The 16,529-nt window shown below is 48.6% G+C and overlaps 1 protein-coding gene across 1 annotated transcript; it reads right to left on the bottom strand.

The window, feature by feature from the left end:
* Positions 1 to 1,737: 1,737 nt before the first annotated feature.
* On the bottom strand, positions 1,738 to 14,738 carry SMARCD1 (SWI/SNF related, matrix associated, actin dependent regulator of chromatin, subfamily d, member 1). The gene is made up of 13 exons (XM_047066230.1): positions 14,515 to 14,738; positions 13,631 to 13,818; positions 13,298 to 13,340; positions 13,081 to 13,203; positions 12,490 to 12,612; positions 11,318 to 11,434; positions 9,941 to 10,042; positions 9,485 to 9,646; positions 9,065 to 9,162; positions 6,964 to 7,099; positions 5,287 to 5,409; positions 3,597 to 3,698; positions 1,738 to 3,474 (listed from the first exon to the last, which is right to left on the bottom strand). Exons 1-13 carry the CDS (start codon positions 14,689 to 14,691, stop codon positions 3,421 to 3,423), a joined length of 1,548 nt encoding a protein of 515 aa, XP_046922186.1. The 5' UTR covers positions 14,692 to 14,738; the 3' UTR covers positions 1,738 to 3,420.
* Between the last annotated feature and the right edge of the window lie 1,791 nt (positions 14,739 to 16,529).

The raw sequence follows: 16,529 nt of genomic DNA, 5'->3' as shown, positions 1-16,529 counted from the left end.
GGGACAAATGGCTCTAACACTCCAGCTGTCCCTGCACCTTGGCCTAGAGGGCAGACGCCACTGTCTGCTCATGTGCTGACCTCCTGGCTTGGCAGATTGCTGAGTGGGTGTTTTCATCCCTCTGGGCCACTGCTGGCCACCAACAGCAACGAGCACTAGGCCAGAGGGGAGTTTGTGTGCAACCACTGTGTAAGAGTAAATGGGCTCGAGGGCAAGTCTGTGGAGAAAAGGTTTTTCTAAGTTCTAGGGACTGCCTGAGAAGAGCCCACCATATTCCCCTCCCATGGCCAGGGAGTTCCCATAGGGAAACATACACGAAGTTGGTAGTTGGTTTCCCTTAGGAGTAAAGTTGCACCTGCTACAAAGCCAGCCTCCCACAGATCGCTCCATTATTGCACTGGCACAGAGACAAAGGCACCAGTGCCAAGTGCCAGCTGGGAACACTGATTATGGGTGATGGAAGAGAAAGAATGCTTCTGTCCCTGGTGCATATGATGGGAATCCCAGAGAATGGACGCTTATGCATAAAACAACCCCCTTGTTTTTGCCTAAATGCTTCCTTCTCTCATTTTGCCCTTAAAATCATCTTCTAAGTATGGAGACAAAGGAATTGTGCATTTATATACGAATAAAGAGTGTGCAGATTCAGAATTGGCTCATCACAGGAAGTTATCTGTACCAGAGCTCTTTTCCCAAGAGCGAACTGTAGATTATTTGCTTGAAATTAATAATGGTTCATCAGCCATTCATTACACATGTAATTAGCCTGGGTAAAAACAGATGCCATGTCAATGTCCTTGACATCAATTTTTTCCACTCCCAAGTTCTCACCCCACACGTTCTTCTGTTTTTCCTACTCAAGTCTGGTAAACCCCCAAGTTCCAAATTGGGAACAGGCTGCATCCTTGGTGGGTTTGACTGCATGCAGGCAATACTTGGGTGTTCCCATCCGTGGAGGCAAAGGAGAATTTTTTTACAACTTTGGACTGCATTGCGCTCATCCTACATTCTAAACCCCTTCATGGGTAGAACCAAGCTAGACACCACCACCAGGTGGGAAGCTGGCACATTATGATGCGAACTGCAGAATTTCATGCTTCTGCGGACAGATCAATCCTGAGCAGTCTTCTCAACTCTGCAGAGGGGCTGATTATTTGTAGTATGGAGAGGACAACACAACACTTCTCTGCTGGTCTGAAGAACTGAAATCTCACTCAGGACCATGAAGTGGAACCTTAGAGGGACAGCAGGCAGAGGAACACAGTCTTCAGTTGTGCAGGCCCTACCTAGATAGGAGCCCTGAGAAGAGGAACTCCTCTACAGGTGGGTCAGGATCGTCAAGCCTAAGGAATCACAGGCACTCAAGGGCAGTGCTCTTGAGCCAACAGGTGCTGTGGGGAGCTCAGAAGGTTAGGGGGGATGGCAGTGCCATGGTCTTGTTAATACCTCCCTAACAAGAGCCGGGGGCGGGACTCTTAGATCCAGTGAGGAAGGCCAATAATCCCAACCAGCACCTGGCCTGCTTGGACCACTGGGCCGACAGAGCAAGCTCTAAGGTGAGAACCTGATGTCTGCAGGGTAGAAACCTTGTTTTCCACCGTATTCCTAGTGCCTAGCACCACAGCTGGCACACAGCAGGTGCTCAATACATAATTGTCAAATAAAACGAATAAACACCATGAGCATGGCTAATGGGATTCAGAGAAAGAGCTCAGGGAATCGCTCTCCCTCAGCAGGTAGGGGGACCCATCCTTCAGAAGATTCTTTTATTAAAACTGGGTGACATCGATAAGGGGACAGTACAAAAAAAATTTTGGTCCATGAAAAAAACATAATAATTCAGTTAATAAAAACAGTTATCTTCAACAGGGACACTATGTAGGAGTGCTGAGCTTCCTTCTCATGGTTCCAGCCCCAAGGACAGAGGTTGTCCAGTGTCTCTGTGGGGAGAACCTTTTAAGGGAGGGGTGGGATAATGGCAGGAAGGGGAAGATGGGGAGAAAATTCTGCTGTCCCCAGTGTGGAACACGCAGGGATATGGGGCTGGAGGATGTGCTCGCAGGAGCCTGAGGAGGGGGTGGGGAAGCAGGGGCTTTGTCAGTTCTGTGGGGTTAGAGCCCAGGCTGAACGGAATTCCCCCTCTGTGCCCAGCTGTCTCCCACCCTGCTATGTTGAGTCTGCGAGCCTGGGATATGCTAACTCGGGGTGATACAACCTGGAAGAAGAATCTGAGGCTCTCCTGGAAAGATGCAAAACCATCTCAGTTCCAAGGGGCCAAGATCACAAGGTCCTGCTGCTACCTGAGGGGTCTGAAGCTTTGAGGGCAGGGGCTGGGGAGTCACAATCCTGTGAGGCAGGGAGAGGGAAGAGTCACAAACCCAACTCAGAGCTATTCGCTAGCCCTAGGCGCTTTCACTCCTCAGTGCCCTAGAAGTCACCAGTGGGTGTCAACTGGGCAAACAAGGGACAGGAAGACAGGGATGGCCCAGGGCTTTTACCCGTTTGATTTCAGGCCTGTTTCTCCATGAAAGGATGAGGGAGGCAGGGTGGAGTGAATAAATGAGTCACACCTCCAAGCAACAGCAGGAACAGCCTCTGCTGGCAATGATAGTACCCCAGGTTAGATCCCTGGGGCTCTGACAGGGAAAGGCAAGATCCCCCCACCCAAATGCCCTGAATTAGGACAGATGGATAGCAGAGGAATCCTACAAAGAGCAGCTATAGGGAGTGTGCTGGGAGGGAGCAACAGTTAAAAAACAAACTCCAATACTGATGTGGACCCCCTACGAGGGAGTAAGAGAAGCACTGAGACAGCAGGCCAATCCAGAGGGCTGCGGACTGACCTGGGGCTCAGTGGAGCCCAAGAACCAGGGTTCCTTTAGTGCTAGAGGGCAACAAGTGAAGGAGGGGTGTGCTCCAAACCTGTGGAGGGAAGGAAGGAAATTGGATTCTGTTATCAGGAGAGCCAAGATCAACTAGCTTATAGAGTGCCCCCAGGCCTGAGTCTCAGAGAAGGGGCTAAAGCTCCCAACTCCTGGGTCTCTGAAGGGCAGGGTCAGTGTAGCCGGTCCCCTTGAAGACCACCTGGCCTTAGGCCCAATCCATTCAATGCACTGATTACCACTACAGGTTCTCTCTAATACTATCTAGAGGTCCTATGTAGACCAGGGGAGGGTAGAGGCACATGGGAACTTTGTGGGGCAAAGGGAAGCTGGGGGACAGGAAGGGATGGGGTGGGAGAAGAGGGTAACAGGTGTCTTATGAGACAGAAATGTGAGACCCTCTTCATTCTGGTGTTGTCCTTGAACCAACAGCATCCCCTGGAAGGCCCCAAGCAAGACCAAGGCAGGTGCTATGAGGCAGGCAGCACAGGGCCCAAATAAGAATCGGTGCAGCCGAATCAGGGCTGTGAGGGAGGCCCTATGTATTTCGAATTCCCAGGGCTTGCTCTAATTCTTGTCGTCTCTGCTGCACCTAGGGAGAAAGCAGTGAAGAGAATAGATGACACAAACCAGAAGCTGGTACCTAATATCCTGACCCCCACCAGGGGTTCAGACCCCTTGCTTTTCGTCAGTTTCCCGTGCCCAGGCGCCTACCTTGGAGTAGAAGTATCGGCACACAGCCTCCTGGGCCCAAGGCTGGAAGTAAAACTCAGCTCGGCGCTCTTCCTCTGGGTTCCCCACCACATCAGTCATGGTCTGGAGGATACGGGAGGGGAAAAGAGAGAACAGGCTTGTGTCCCTCCTTCGCACCTGTTACGGACTGAATTGTATCCCCCCAAAAGATGTCAAAATCCTAACCCCCTAGTACCTGTCAATGTGACCTTATTTGGAAATAGGGTCTCTGGAGATGATCACGTTAAGATGAGGTCATTAGAGTGGGCCTAATCCAACAAGATTGGTATCCTTATAAAAAGGGGGAACTTGGACACAGAGACAGACATGCACAAAGGGAAGATGATGTGAAGACACACGGAGAACACCATCTGCAGACCAAGGAATGCCTAAGGGCTATCACAAGCTAGGAGAGTGCCTCGGAACAGGTTCTACCTCACAGCCCTCAGAAGGAACCAGCCCTGCTGGCACCCTGACTTCAGACTTCTAGCCTCTGGATAAACAGTAAATACCTGTTGTCTGAGCCACCCGGCTGGCAGTACTTTACTACGGCAGCCCTAGCTAATTACTGCCACCACAACCAAAGTCACCTCCTGCCATCAACAAGTCTTTGCTTTGTCCAGGGATCCTTTCTGGCTCCCCTCTTCCCTTGTTCCTCTGCGCAGCCTCTATAATGCTAGTCACAGTCACCACAGGATAGAAGAAAACTGAGGAGACGTTTCAACTCATTCAGTGCTCATTTCCACCTTCTTGCCTGAGCTTATAGTGCTCCCCTCTCTGAGAACAACCTCAAATCCCAACTTCGCCACGAAGAACTCCCCAGCTATCCTAGCCTCATCCATCTCCGTTCTCCTTTGAATCACCTCATCGGTAGTGGTGAGTTCTGATAACGTCTTACATGGTTTACAACTTTGTACGTAATACTAGTCTGTTCCCTTCCCCACAAAAGAAAACAACCTGGTCTGAAATAATCCTTTCTTTACTTTTGCTAAGACTTCCTTGCCCCACCCTCCTCCTCCTTATCAAAACCTTCCATTCTCAGGGGCACCTGGGTGTCTCAGTTGGTTAAACATCCGACTTCAGCTCAGGTCATGATCTTGCGGTTTGTGAGTTCAAGCCCCGCATGGGGCTCTGTGCTGACAGCTGGAGCCTGTTTCAATTTCTGTGTCTTCCTCTCTCTCTGCCCCTCCCCTGCTCTCGCTTGCGGTCTCTCTCAAAAATAAACAAACGTTAAAAAAAACTAAAAACAAAACAAAAACCTTCCATTTTGTACAATCCTCAGAATGCCTATTTACTGGAAGGGATGCTGCCTGATTCATAAATCATTGAATAAAACCAATTAGACCCTCAAATTTTAAATCAATCAATCAATCAATCCTATTAGCCTACTTTCTCCAAACAGAATGCAGGGTGCTTGGACAGGAGAGATCCAATTTTCTGCTCTGCATCTCCTACTATATGGTACACAGTGACACCTCATAGTAAGTAGTAGATAAACACTTGATGGTTCCACCTCCAATTCCCTACTGATTGTAAAGTGGACCCTAGAACATGCTAAAGAAAATCTGGTCCTTCACTCCCCTCTCTGGCTCTTCTACCAGATGCTACAGAAATAAAGCAAATGTGTGCCCCACTGACCTAAGTCTCTTTGCACCTTTCCTAGGTTCTTTACCTTGAGGTCCCGGCATTGGGACTGAAGCCAATCATTGATGAAACCCTGAGGGTCTCTGGCAAAGCTCAGCATGAACTCCCGCTGGGTCTTCAGCTGATTGATAGTTTCTATTGTCTCATGGATCTGAAAGAAGAGAAGGAGCTCATAACATTTTCAAACTAGGAAATGCAAAGTTAAATGGCAGACACTGTCTGACATCTCCATGTGCCTGCCACTCCCAGCCCAGGTCCGGAGTGCCACCCAGAGCCCTAACTGCTCCAGCACTCGACATTCTTTCAGCAGGTATGTAGTTTTCCTTCTGGTCTCCACAGGGTCCGCTATGGGTGAAATTACACGGTGAATACTTAATCCACAGCACAAATGGGTCCAAAAACACTCTCAGGTAGAAAAGCAGTGGTACACACAGCTGTCTCAAAAGCTATGGTCTAGGGGTTTCTTCCTGCCCTTTTCTCATTCTCTGTACTCTTCCTGGCAACCTCATTCACTTGCATATCTTCCATTACTAATGACAGGTTAGGGAGTCCTCAGTAGGCAGACCAGAGTCCGTTTTCTAAACTTCAACCAATCCAACTGCTTGACTTCTCAAGGCTCCTGAAACTCTCCAAAACATAATTCACTACCTTCTCCCCAACACACACTTCTCCTCCTGTTCTCCAGTTGCCAATCTGAATAAATACTACTATCCACCCAAGCTAAAAACCTGGGAGTCATGCCTCCTTCTCCCTCAAGCCTCACCCCACCATCCCCATTAAAATAGTATCCAAATCTCTTCAGTTCCACTTAGACACCTCTCAGATCTGTCTACTTATTTTCATCCTCACTGTCAGTACCACAAAGTTAGGCCCTCAACATATCTCACATGCGTTACTGCACTGGCCTCCTAACTGGGCTTCCTGCCTCCAGATTAGAACTCACTCTCCACCTTCCTGCAGGTGATCATTCTAAATGCAAAGAGCAGGACTTCCTCCTGTCTTCAGGACAAAATACAAACCAGCTCTCCCTATATCAAAGCTTCTTCACGACTAAGATCCTGCTTCCCCACCAGGTTTCCTTTCTCCAAACTTCCTATCCGTAGCTAGCACCGTGAGATACAGCTAGCACACGGAACGGCTTGTACTTCTTAAACGCCAGGCTCACTCTCTCATCTTTCGACCTTTACATACGCTGTTCCCTCTTTCTGGAATGTCTTCTGCCTCCCACGCCCCTAAGCACCACTGTCCCTTCTCCCCTTTCCTTAACTCTTGTCCTTCAAGATTTAGTTGGGGCATCAACTCTTCCAGGAAAGCCACCCTGTTCTCCTTTGCGTTCCTCAGAGCATTTCTGGCTTTACCCACATGGACTATGTCTAATAAGGATAGTAATAGGAAGAGCAGCAGTTACCATTTGTTCTAACGTGCCAGATGCAGAGTCATCCTTATACATGGTCTCATTTAATCCTCATAACAACCCTTACAGAAAAGTTCTTATAATCTCTATTTCGCAGTTCAGAACCTGAGGCTCAAAGCTATTAAAAGTTATAGCCAGAATCAGTGTCTGGCTGCAACCGGCACCAAGCACAGTACCTGGCATATATTAGGTGTTAATATATTTTAAACGAACACCAAGAGTCAAAAGACAGCCTAGAAGCTACGACAGGAGGCTGGTGACACCCAAGCCACCCTGGGCAGGGGCCCCTACCTTGTTGTCTAGAGTAGCAATCTCCTGCTGGCTGGCAGTAGACAGCAGAAAAGAATTCATCTGGGTCTTCAAAGTATCATCCACTTCCACATCAATGTCGTAACAGGCGGTCTTTTTCTGATCATTCGGGTCAACACTGGGGAGGAAACCAAAGGAGCCTGGTAAAGGGCTTGTTCCCTAAGACCTATTTACACAGGGTCAAGAAGAAGGCCCAAGAATGAAGGGTTTGACTGCAAAAAGGCACAAGAGAACTTTTGCGTGACAGAAATTTCCTGTACCTTCTTTGCGGTGGCAGCTGCTACATGGTGTTACATTTGACAAAGTCTCAAACTATATTTCAAGTGTGTGTGACCTACTGTATATAAACCTCAATAAAGTTGTACTGTTCTTTAATCAATGGTAAAAATTCAAACGGTACAAAAAATATCCAGGGAAAATTAAGTTTCTCCCTCCCCAAAGGAAACCAATACTGTAGTGTCTTATATGTCTTTCTCCCTGTTAAACCAAAATTGACCTGAAAATAAATTCTAATAAAACACATGCCAGGGCGCCTGGATGGCTCAGGTGGTTAAGAGTCTGACTCTTGATCTCAGCTCAGGTCTTGATCTCAGGGTCATGAGTGCAAGCCCCGTGTTGGGCTCCCTGTGTTGGTGGGCATGGAGCCTACTTAAAACACACACATGTACACACACCGTACAAAATAAAAAGTGGCTTAACCTTACACACAGGAACCCAGGACAGATCAGCTTCTAATGATCCAACACATAAGTTGGAGCAGTTACCATTGGCTGAGTGATGGTTCATATAAAGAAAGGAAGACCTTTATTGGAATTAATATGGAGTAAGGGAAAGAAAACAGAGAGTCTATAGCCAGCCACCTGCTGCCGTGAGGAGGAGGAAGGGCATTCCTTCACTCCTTATATGCGGAGACACTTTTGCCCATCCATCTTCTGAACAAAAAAGTGGAAGGAGATAACGGAATTGGGAGTCTCAGATTAGAATGTTTTACCATCCACAGAAGAGACGGCAGCCCATCAGCGATGAGCCGGTAAATGTCTAACAAATGATTCTCCAAAAGAGGAGGAAAAAAAAAAAGCTAATTGGTAGCATCTGCTGATTTCTGTGGTTTAAATATTCCCAACGTGGCTGACTTCAAGCTGTCAACGTTAGGTCACTGATCAAGGAGCTGGGAAGAGATGTGCAGTTAAGACATCATGACACAGGTATCCCCTGGTTTTGGATTCACGTTACGCCACTTTGCTTTTCTGAAAGGCCTACATTAGTCTTTCTGAAGAGAATTTTCACATTTACGAAAACAGGCAAAAAGCAAAAACAGCGTTCGGCATTTATTTTGCAGCAGCATTATAGAGGCAGCACACACCCTGAGAGCAAACGACACCACCAATCTCCTCCTCCGGGAAATACCCTTGGCATCTCAGCATCAAGCCGCTACAGCTTTGAGTTGTATCTGTGAGCATGTGTGCTTTATTTCATCATATTTTATGCAAAAGAGGTTATTTGGGGGGGTCTGGGATGCTCACAATTTTTTCCATAAAAATGAACAGAAATCACTTTTTTGCTTTGTGCCATTTCGGCTTATGAAAATTTTCATAGGAATGCTCATACTTTGGGATAGTAGGGGAAACTGCCTAGTACTTCTGCTATATATACGCAACTAATAAGATGTAATAAGGTGAGAAATGATGAGTTTTTAAGTATGTGTTACCCTCGTTTCTCCTGTAACATATTTTTTAATGTTTATGTATTTTGAGAGAGAGCACACGCATACAAGTGGGGAAGGCGCAGAGAGGGAGAGAGAGAATCCCAAGCAGAATCCACACTCAGTGTGAAGCCCAATGCAGGGCTTGATCCCAGGACCAATCCCAGGACCGTGAGATCATGACCTGAGCCAAATCAAGAGTCGGACACTTAACTAAGCCACCCAGGCGCCCCACTCTAATGTAGTAAGTTGTAAGTTTACATGTAACTTAAGTAACTGCTATTTGACCACCTGCTTCCTGAAAATTTAACAACTGTCTTATGCAAGTTGGTACCAGCCCACCCCAGCACAGTGCTGCCTCTCATACATACACATGCTTACCTGATGACATGATTAATGATGATGGGCTCTGGTGGCATAAGCAAGGCATGGAGCCGTTGAGGGATCTCTGAGAACTTCATACGTTGAGACTCAAAGATCTATGTGAAAGAGGAAAAGCAGCTAAGAAGTTGGCATTTTTTTTTTTTTAAACATTTATTGATTTTTGAGACAGAGAGAGACAGAGCATGAACCGGGTAGGGTCAGAGAGAGGGAGACACAGAATTTGAAACAGGCTCCAGGCTCTGAGCGGTCAGCACAGAGCCTGACGCAGGGCTCGAACTCACAGACTGCGAGATCATGACCTGAGCCAAAGTCAGCCACTCAACTGACTGAGCCACCCAGGCGCCCCAGGAAGTTGGCATTTTGAGCACAAAACTAATACTCTACTGGTCTTTGGCAAAGAATGGGTCCTTTTCTTACCTGCTGGAGGTACTTGTCACAGATGACAAACTCCCGCTCATGAGGGTCCTGGAGCTTGTGTGTCTTAATATATTGCCACAGTGCTTGGATGATCACTGGACGGGTCTGGGTGTGGATGCCCAGGAGCCGAGCCAGGCGAGGGTCTAATTTAAACTGGGGAGGCTGCAGAGAACCAAAGAGTACAGGGATGAATCTAGTGAGCTGGGTCCACATGCATTTTGGGGTGCTTTAGCAGGGCCATACATTCAAGCCATTTGACAAGCACTAATGTACTGTTTTCTCTGGGACCAAAAAACACTAGGAGGAGCTCAGAGATGACTAAGACCCTATCCCTATATCTCAGGAGCTTGGAGTCTGGTGACAAGGTACCCACAACTAGATTTAAACCTTTAAATATCGGGCCGCCAATGGGATGTGGCTGTGAAAGCTGGATCCCCTGACTTCACCACAGAATACCTGGTAGTCCAGCATCAGTAGGACAGTACACCGTACATTCACATCTCCTGGCCGCTTCACCTGGAAGCCATCCGTCTCCTGGGTAGTGGCGGTCCTGTGCCACTACAGAGAGGAAGATGTCAGGGGGAGCTCTCCCACAGGAAGAGCTGGGGTGGGAGGGAAGAGCTTCTGTAATGACTGAATATTCAACTTTGATTACTGAGGCTATTGGAAAAGAGCAATAGCATAAGACATTTTTAAATACTGCATAAAGCTCTGGGATTACTGTCTGTATATAAGCAGATTAACCTTTTGATTCTGTACAGGGTCACATTTAAATTAGCCGAAATTTTCAGTGGTAATTTTATCCACAAAATGGTTAATACACATGTACACAGTAAAATAACACAGCTATCATTTCTTGAATATTTACTATGGACAAGAGTCTTCTAAGACATTTCCCTGGGATCATCTCATTTAATTCCCACAACACCCACATAAGATAGGCACAACTAAACCTATTTTACAGGTGAGCAAACTAATGCTTAGAAGAGTGAAGTTAACTTGCCCAAGATCAAACAACCACTAAGTGGTGGCCCTGTGATTTGAGCTCTGGCGTGTCTGATTCTAAAGCCCACGTTCTTAGCCACTATACTCTACTGCTATAAAGTCCAGTTAAATATATTTACAAATTTCTATTGGTTCTATGACTTACTTCCCTTATTAGATGGTAAAGACCTTCCCATGTCTCTTAGTGGTTGAGGTTAAGGGGCTGCAGCTACACTGGCAAAGAAAGGAGCAGGTTAAGTTCATTTAGAGAGCTGGACTGTCTCATTCTGTTTTGACTGTACCCCGCAGAATACTGTCGTTAACACAGTCTTCAGAACATTGTATAACCAGGCATTACAACAAAGGGTTTTTGCTGATGTGGAAAGTGAATCTAAACAGGGACCAAAAGAAAGTCCCAGATCTATCGATGGAGGTAACCCTGCAGGGACTCGAACTCTATTAGTTAACCCCCTTAATGACAGTACCTGCTATCAGGAAAAAGTATGAGTAGGGTGTGGATAACTACATCTCACCATTATTAATAAGCAAGATGCACAGATGGCCTGGGATGTGTAAGAGGCCTCCATTAGAATTTCCCTTGAGGCAGCAACCAGGATAACATTAAAAACGTGGGACAAGTCAGACTGTAAGAGCTCTTGGGTCCAAACAGTACCAGAACTAAACAGCTAGTGCCACCTGGAGGTCAGTGTACACACTGCAACGGTAGTACTGCGTGCTAGGGGTTACCCTTTCTTTAAACCTCCCCCTCACCCTAAACATTAAAGTTTGGCTCCCACGTTCATCATCCTCCAGTTATGGAGTCAAAGTCTACAGGACAGAACTACTCACTTCTACCAGATGGTTGTCTGGCCCATACAGGTCTTTGTCCAGTTCGATCACCAAGGACTTAAAAAAAGAAGAGAATTTCCTCTTTTGTTTGGTGGCATCATATTTGGACAAGGCTGACTAGAGGAGAGAGAGAAGAGGTCATGTTAGAAAAGACCAGAGAAATTTCTCAAGACAAAGTCCCATAAAAAAAGGAACCCACACAACAGTTGGGGGGGGGGGGGGGACTCAAAAATGTCTTCTGAATCTCCCTCAGGAGATGACAAAGCAGGTGTCTTAGGTATTAAGCCGGTCAGGGTAGCCATAGAACCCTGAAGAAGCAGCCTATAACATGTACAGGGTCACTGACTTACCCACCTCATTTCCCTAAAGGAAATGAGGCAAGTTAAGCCAAACTGTTGCCCATAACAAAGCGAGTCTGAACAGAGAAAAGTCTGACTCTAGAGGGGAAATGAATCACAGGCAATAATCAGCCAGAACAAAAACAGCTTTATTTGGATGGAATGATACCACCAGCAGATGGACTGGACCTATATAGAGGAGGAAGCTCTGACACAGAGCCCCGGTTCTCCTTCAAAAATGCATTCTAATTAGCTTGCTTATGAATAGCTAAAAACAGACCATCAGAGAGTGTAAGGGAATAAAAGGTGAGCTTCCCCAAGGCGCTTCTGGGATGGGAAGTAGAGGGCTAACACCCGTCAGCTGATATTCCCCATGATGCAAAGAAAACTATCTCACTTAAACTATGAAAGGCTGGAGAATGAAAATTGGGAAGGTGGAGATACCACAGTGGGAATCAAGGACCTCATGGACAGAGAGGAAAGCATGTCTTCAAATGCTAAGTGCAAAGTCACTTGACTTTAGAGAAACAAAAAACACAAACTGAATAATCTGCAAAGGCTAAGTCCAACGGCCAGCACCATCAGGAGGAAGGTAAACAACAAATCAAATCCCAGAACAATAAGGTTCTCGATATGATACCACAGCAAGGGCCAAGCTGTGGGAGCCAGACACAAAGCACCATTGTCTTTTAGTGCAGGGAACACAGTGACTCTCTCCCTGCTGTTCGCAATAGGAGCTGTGAGCACCAGTCAGGATTCTTGCCAACCAGACAACACTGCTTGCTCCCAGAAGCTTCCACCCTAGATGTCAACCACAGCGGACTTTGAACTCACATCCTCCAGGAGCCGTCCTTCTACCCGAAGCTCCCAGGAAGCCACCGTCCCTTCCCCATCCTCGGCATCTGACTTAGCCGGATTGAAAGTGTTAGAAATGAAAATTCGCAGCTTCCGTTTTTGCTGAAGAAAGCAGAAACAGGATTGATGGTGGGGCTTCAGTGGTTTGATATTTAAAGAATCTCCCCAACCCCCCAAATTACTCCTAACAGACTGGCTTACTATCTACCCAGTCCCTGGGCTGGGTAGATTGAGATTCCATCTAGAAGAATATAGTTCACTGGCCTGAGTGCAACTGCACAAGCTAGGATTGCAAATAGACAAAGTCATGCAAGGTGCCAGGTTCCCAAGGTGGCAGAGGAGTTTACAGCAAAAACAGGGACAGGGTATATTTCTGGTGCAGGAGATATCAAAAGCCCCTCCCCCTTTGCTGTTCAGTTCTAATGTAATTCTCAGTTCGTAGGCGGATGGGAGAGATATAATTTAAATGCCAAGGAGAGCCGTGCTGCGCCTTTGATTTCTCATCCTAAGCCTATGGAAGGTTCCCGAGTCCTCTCCTTTGGCGCTCTGCCTAGCACTCTCCTGCATTACCTTGATGGGACGTTTCAAGGCCTCCTGGATATCTAGCCGTTTCCTCATGATAGTCTGGTCCAGCTTCCTTTCAAAAGCCAAGAGATCCATATAGGCCTGGGATTCTGGTACCAGTTCACGAATCTTAGGAACAAAAAGGCATCATTGAGATCTAGAGCTGACGGTCTTTATTTTCAAACTCAGCACATCCTCAAGAAGATCTACGTCCTGGACTCACCCTTTGAGGTAGAATTTTGTCAGCCATCTTCTTTTTCTTTGCACTGTTTGGAATAAATACTGTGATCAGGTTGGGATGGAACTAGCCAGAACATGAAGACAGACTGGTCAGCACCTCCATTTATAGGAAAATGAAGGAACTGCAAAGCGTCTCTCAAATCAAAGACACTCCGCCTACCCCAACCCCCACCCATGTGAGGCATTCTGAAGAATGAGCACCCATCTGACACAGCACCACCACTTCTGGATTCAGGTTCTCCCACTACCTGTGTCCTCACGGGCTCCCTCCCTCTTTCCCTCCCTCCCTCCCTCCCCTACCCCAGGGTCATCTTACTTGTGGTTTCGATTTTGGACCGCCTGCTGCTGGACCTGCTGTATCTGCTGAGGTGCAGGTCTCTTGCGGGACTGGTCCATCCCTGACTGGGCCAGGCCAGGTCGAACTGAAGGATTCCCCCCATAGCCAGGGGGTCCCATGGAAGGTCCCTGAGGTGTCATTCGGCTGCCTGGCAGCATACCTGGTCTCTATAGAGAGGAAAGGACCCAGAGATGTCATGACTTCCCTACTAGCCCCACCAAGTAAGAGAAAGTGAAAGACGCCTGAGTTCTTTAAATGAAACAAGGTTGGTGGGGGGGTGATGGTGGTGGTGGTGGTGATGGAATACAACGGGAAGAGCCCTCTGTTTCTGAAATCCAAATAACTAGAGGTTCCTGTACTCCAGTTGCAGTTCCATAGGAATACAGCCCCAAACCTAAAACATAGCTAGATTATACTTAAATTCTCTCCAGTCTATTTCATATCTGACATACTGGGCATCTTCTCTAAGTCCCACATAAGTCCCACATTTACTCAAATGGTACTGGGAACTATCGTCTCCTTAGAAGCTGACCTCGATTGGCTAGCTACACCTTCTGCGTTCCTCTGGGCACTGGAGCTGCGCTGATCCTTTTGCACTCCAGTTCCCACATGCCCACCTTTGGCCCCACTTCATCCACGCTGTTTCCGTACCCTGACTCCCTAACGCAAACAATGCTCTCAGGAGAAGGTGGGGATGCTAACCGCCTCCCTTCCCTTCCTCCGCACTTGCCTCCCCTCACCCCCGCTCAGGGCCCAAATCCCTCCCAGGAGAGTCCCTCCTACTTCTCCCCCACCCCTGTCACTCCCAGGCCCCCGCTCGGCCCCGCCCCCAGCCCGCGCGCCCCTCCTCCTGCCCCACTCACCGGATAGGCCGCTCCGGGCATCGGGGAGCGGTACAGCCCTTGACCCGGCGCCGGGCCCATTCGCACGGGAGGCCCCGGAGTCCCGCCCGGGCCCAGGGCAGCCGCCGCGCCCGCCCCCCCTGAGGCTCCAGCGCCGCCGCTCGGAGCCACAGACTGGAAACCCGCCCGGGCCGCCATCTTCCCCGGAGCCGCTGCTGCAGCTGCACAAAGAACCGGAACCGGAACTCCCCCCGCCCCCCGCGCGCCCCCCGCGCGCCCGCCTGTCCACCCCGCCGGCCGGCCGGCACGGGAGGCTCAGGGCAGCGAGACTATGGGCTAGAGGGGGGCGACAAGCGGAAAAGGCCTACTGACCACTCCCTCCCGTCTACACGGTCCGGGAGGGAAGACCATAGAGAACTCTGGGATAGAGAGGCCCTGTGAGCGGGCGCCCCCAGGCTGACGGGAGGAAGACGAGGCCCTGGAAAGAGGGACCACACCTCAACCTCAACGCTCTGATGACGGGGGTGATGGAGAAACTGCTTCATCTAGGCGCAGTAGATTTAACTTTCCAAAGCGCTTTTTTTGTCTCCTTCTCTTATTGCTTCAAGCCTGGGGGCACTGAAGAAGCGAATGCACCGTTTATTCCATTTTACAAACTGGAGAGCTGATCTTAGTGAATGACTGGGCAAAGATCAGCCAAGTTAGCAATAAAGCCAAAGCCCAGAATCCAGATCTTCTGGCTAATAGCCCAGAGGTCATTCCACAGATTCAGTGCAATAACTACCTCACGCCAGAACTTGGACCCAACTTTGTCCCTGACCTTTAAAACCTAAGCTGCTTCCAGATTTTATTTTGGATTTTGACCCTGCCCGCTCTCCAAAGAATCCTTTGTGCTAGGACTTCTCTTTGGGACCTTTGACCTCTCCCTCTTTCCCTGCCCAGTGGTTCAAACCATACCTGGTGTAATGGTCAGTCTGTCCCATCCCAGGAGAACCAGAGTCTCCTTGCTCAAGCCTCCTTACTCCTCCCCAGTTGTTTGGCCCTAAGCGAAGCTCAGTTTTAGGCACTTCGTGGAAAGGCCCAAATACTCTTCAAATAAGAGAAGAACGACAACTGAAGAGATGGTTGAAACCCAGTTTATTAGACCAGAGGCATGCGTCACCCGTAGCCCTGCCTGCTGTTCTCCATCCGGTGCACACCCCTTGGCCTTGTTCCTGCTTCCCTCTGGAGAGGTCTGATCTCCAAGGAACTTCTAAGAACCAAGAGCTCCCCCAACATCCCATAGCCTCACTCTCTAGCTCCAGGCAGTGCACAGGTGACCTGCCACAGGTCCTGTTCTGGGGTTGGAGACCAAGAGACAGTTGGGTGGAGAAGGCCTGGGAAGGGGTAGGGCTCTGGCCTAGGAGGAGTGCCTGGGGGAGGGGGCATGGCAGGCCCTCTACTTCACTCATTTCTCATTAAGATAGGAAGGGAGAGACAGAAGAGCAGAGCTTTCAACTTCCCCTCTAAACCTGTATTTTTCCCCACCATTACCAAACCATACCTCACCAGAAAATAGAAGTGGTGGGCTTAGGTATCAGGTGAGGAAAGGAGGCTGGGCACCCAGAAGGAAGGAAAGGTCACTGGCTGAGGACCTGAACTTCTGTCTCTCCAGCTACAAGACTATAGTTCCCCTTGTCTCTGACACCCTTGGCTTGGTGTGCAGAGCAGATCTCCACTCCCTGGGCAGGGTCTCTTTCCGCAGCTATCCCTTCCCTGGGGAGGCCACAGTCAGCCAGGCAAAGGGCTTTGTGATTGTGAAACAGGGGAGGGAATGTTAAGGCTACGGGAAGGGCATAGGGTGCCCGGGTTGGGGGCAGAGGGTGAGGCCAGAAAGAGGCAGAGCTTGTGATTCACAGCTTCCTTTATGTCGCCACCGAGACAGTGCGAAGGTTACAATGCGCGTGTCGTCTCCTTGTGCTTCTCAGAGGGATGTGTGTACACAGTACAGACACCAGGGGAGAGAGTCCAACTCTTTATACAGGCGAAGGCATTCA

This window comes from Lynx rufus, unplaced genomic scaffold (assembly GCF_022079265.1).
Source record: "Lynx rufus isolate CCGP_SWC_20201006 ecotype Redwood Valley unplaced genomic scaffold, mLynRuf1.p SCAF_7, whole genome shotgun sequence".
NCBI lineage: Eukaryota > Metazoa > Chordata > Mammalia > Carnivora > Felidae > Lynx > Lynx rufus.
Note: the sequence above shows the minus strand (reverse complement) of the source record. Positions and strands in the feature narration are given on the sequence as shown.

What these genes read in the sequence shown, in the direction of transcription:
- SMARCD1 (XM_047066230.1), bottom strand. Translation starts at nt 14,691, where the DNA reads ATGGCGGCCCGGGCGGGTTTCCAGTCTGTGGCTCCGAGCGGCGGCGCT. An exon ending in CCTTGAAACGTCCCATCAAG is followed by an intron (nt 12,613 to 13,080) that starts GTAATGCAGGAG and finishes TGCTTTCTTCAG; the next exon opens with CAAAAACGGAAGCTGCGAAT. An exon ending in AAGGACGGCTCCTGGAGGAT is followed by an intron (nt 11,435 to 12,489) that starts GTGAGTTCAAAG and finishes TCTCTCCTCTAG; the next exon opens with TCAGCCTTGTCCAAATATGA.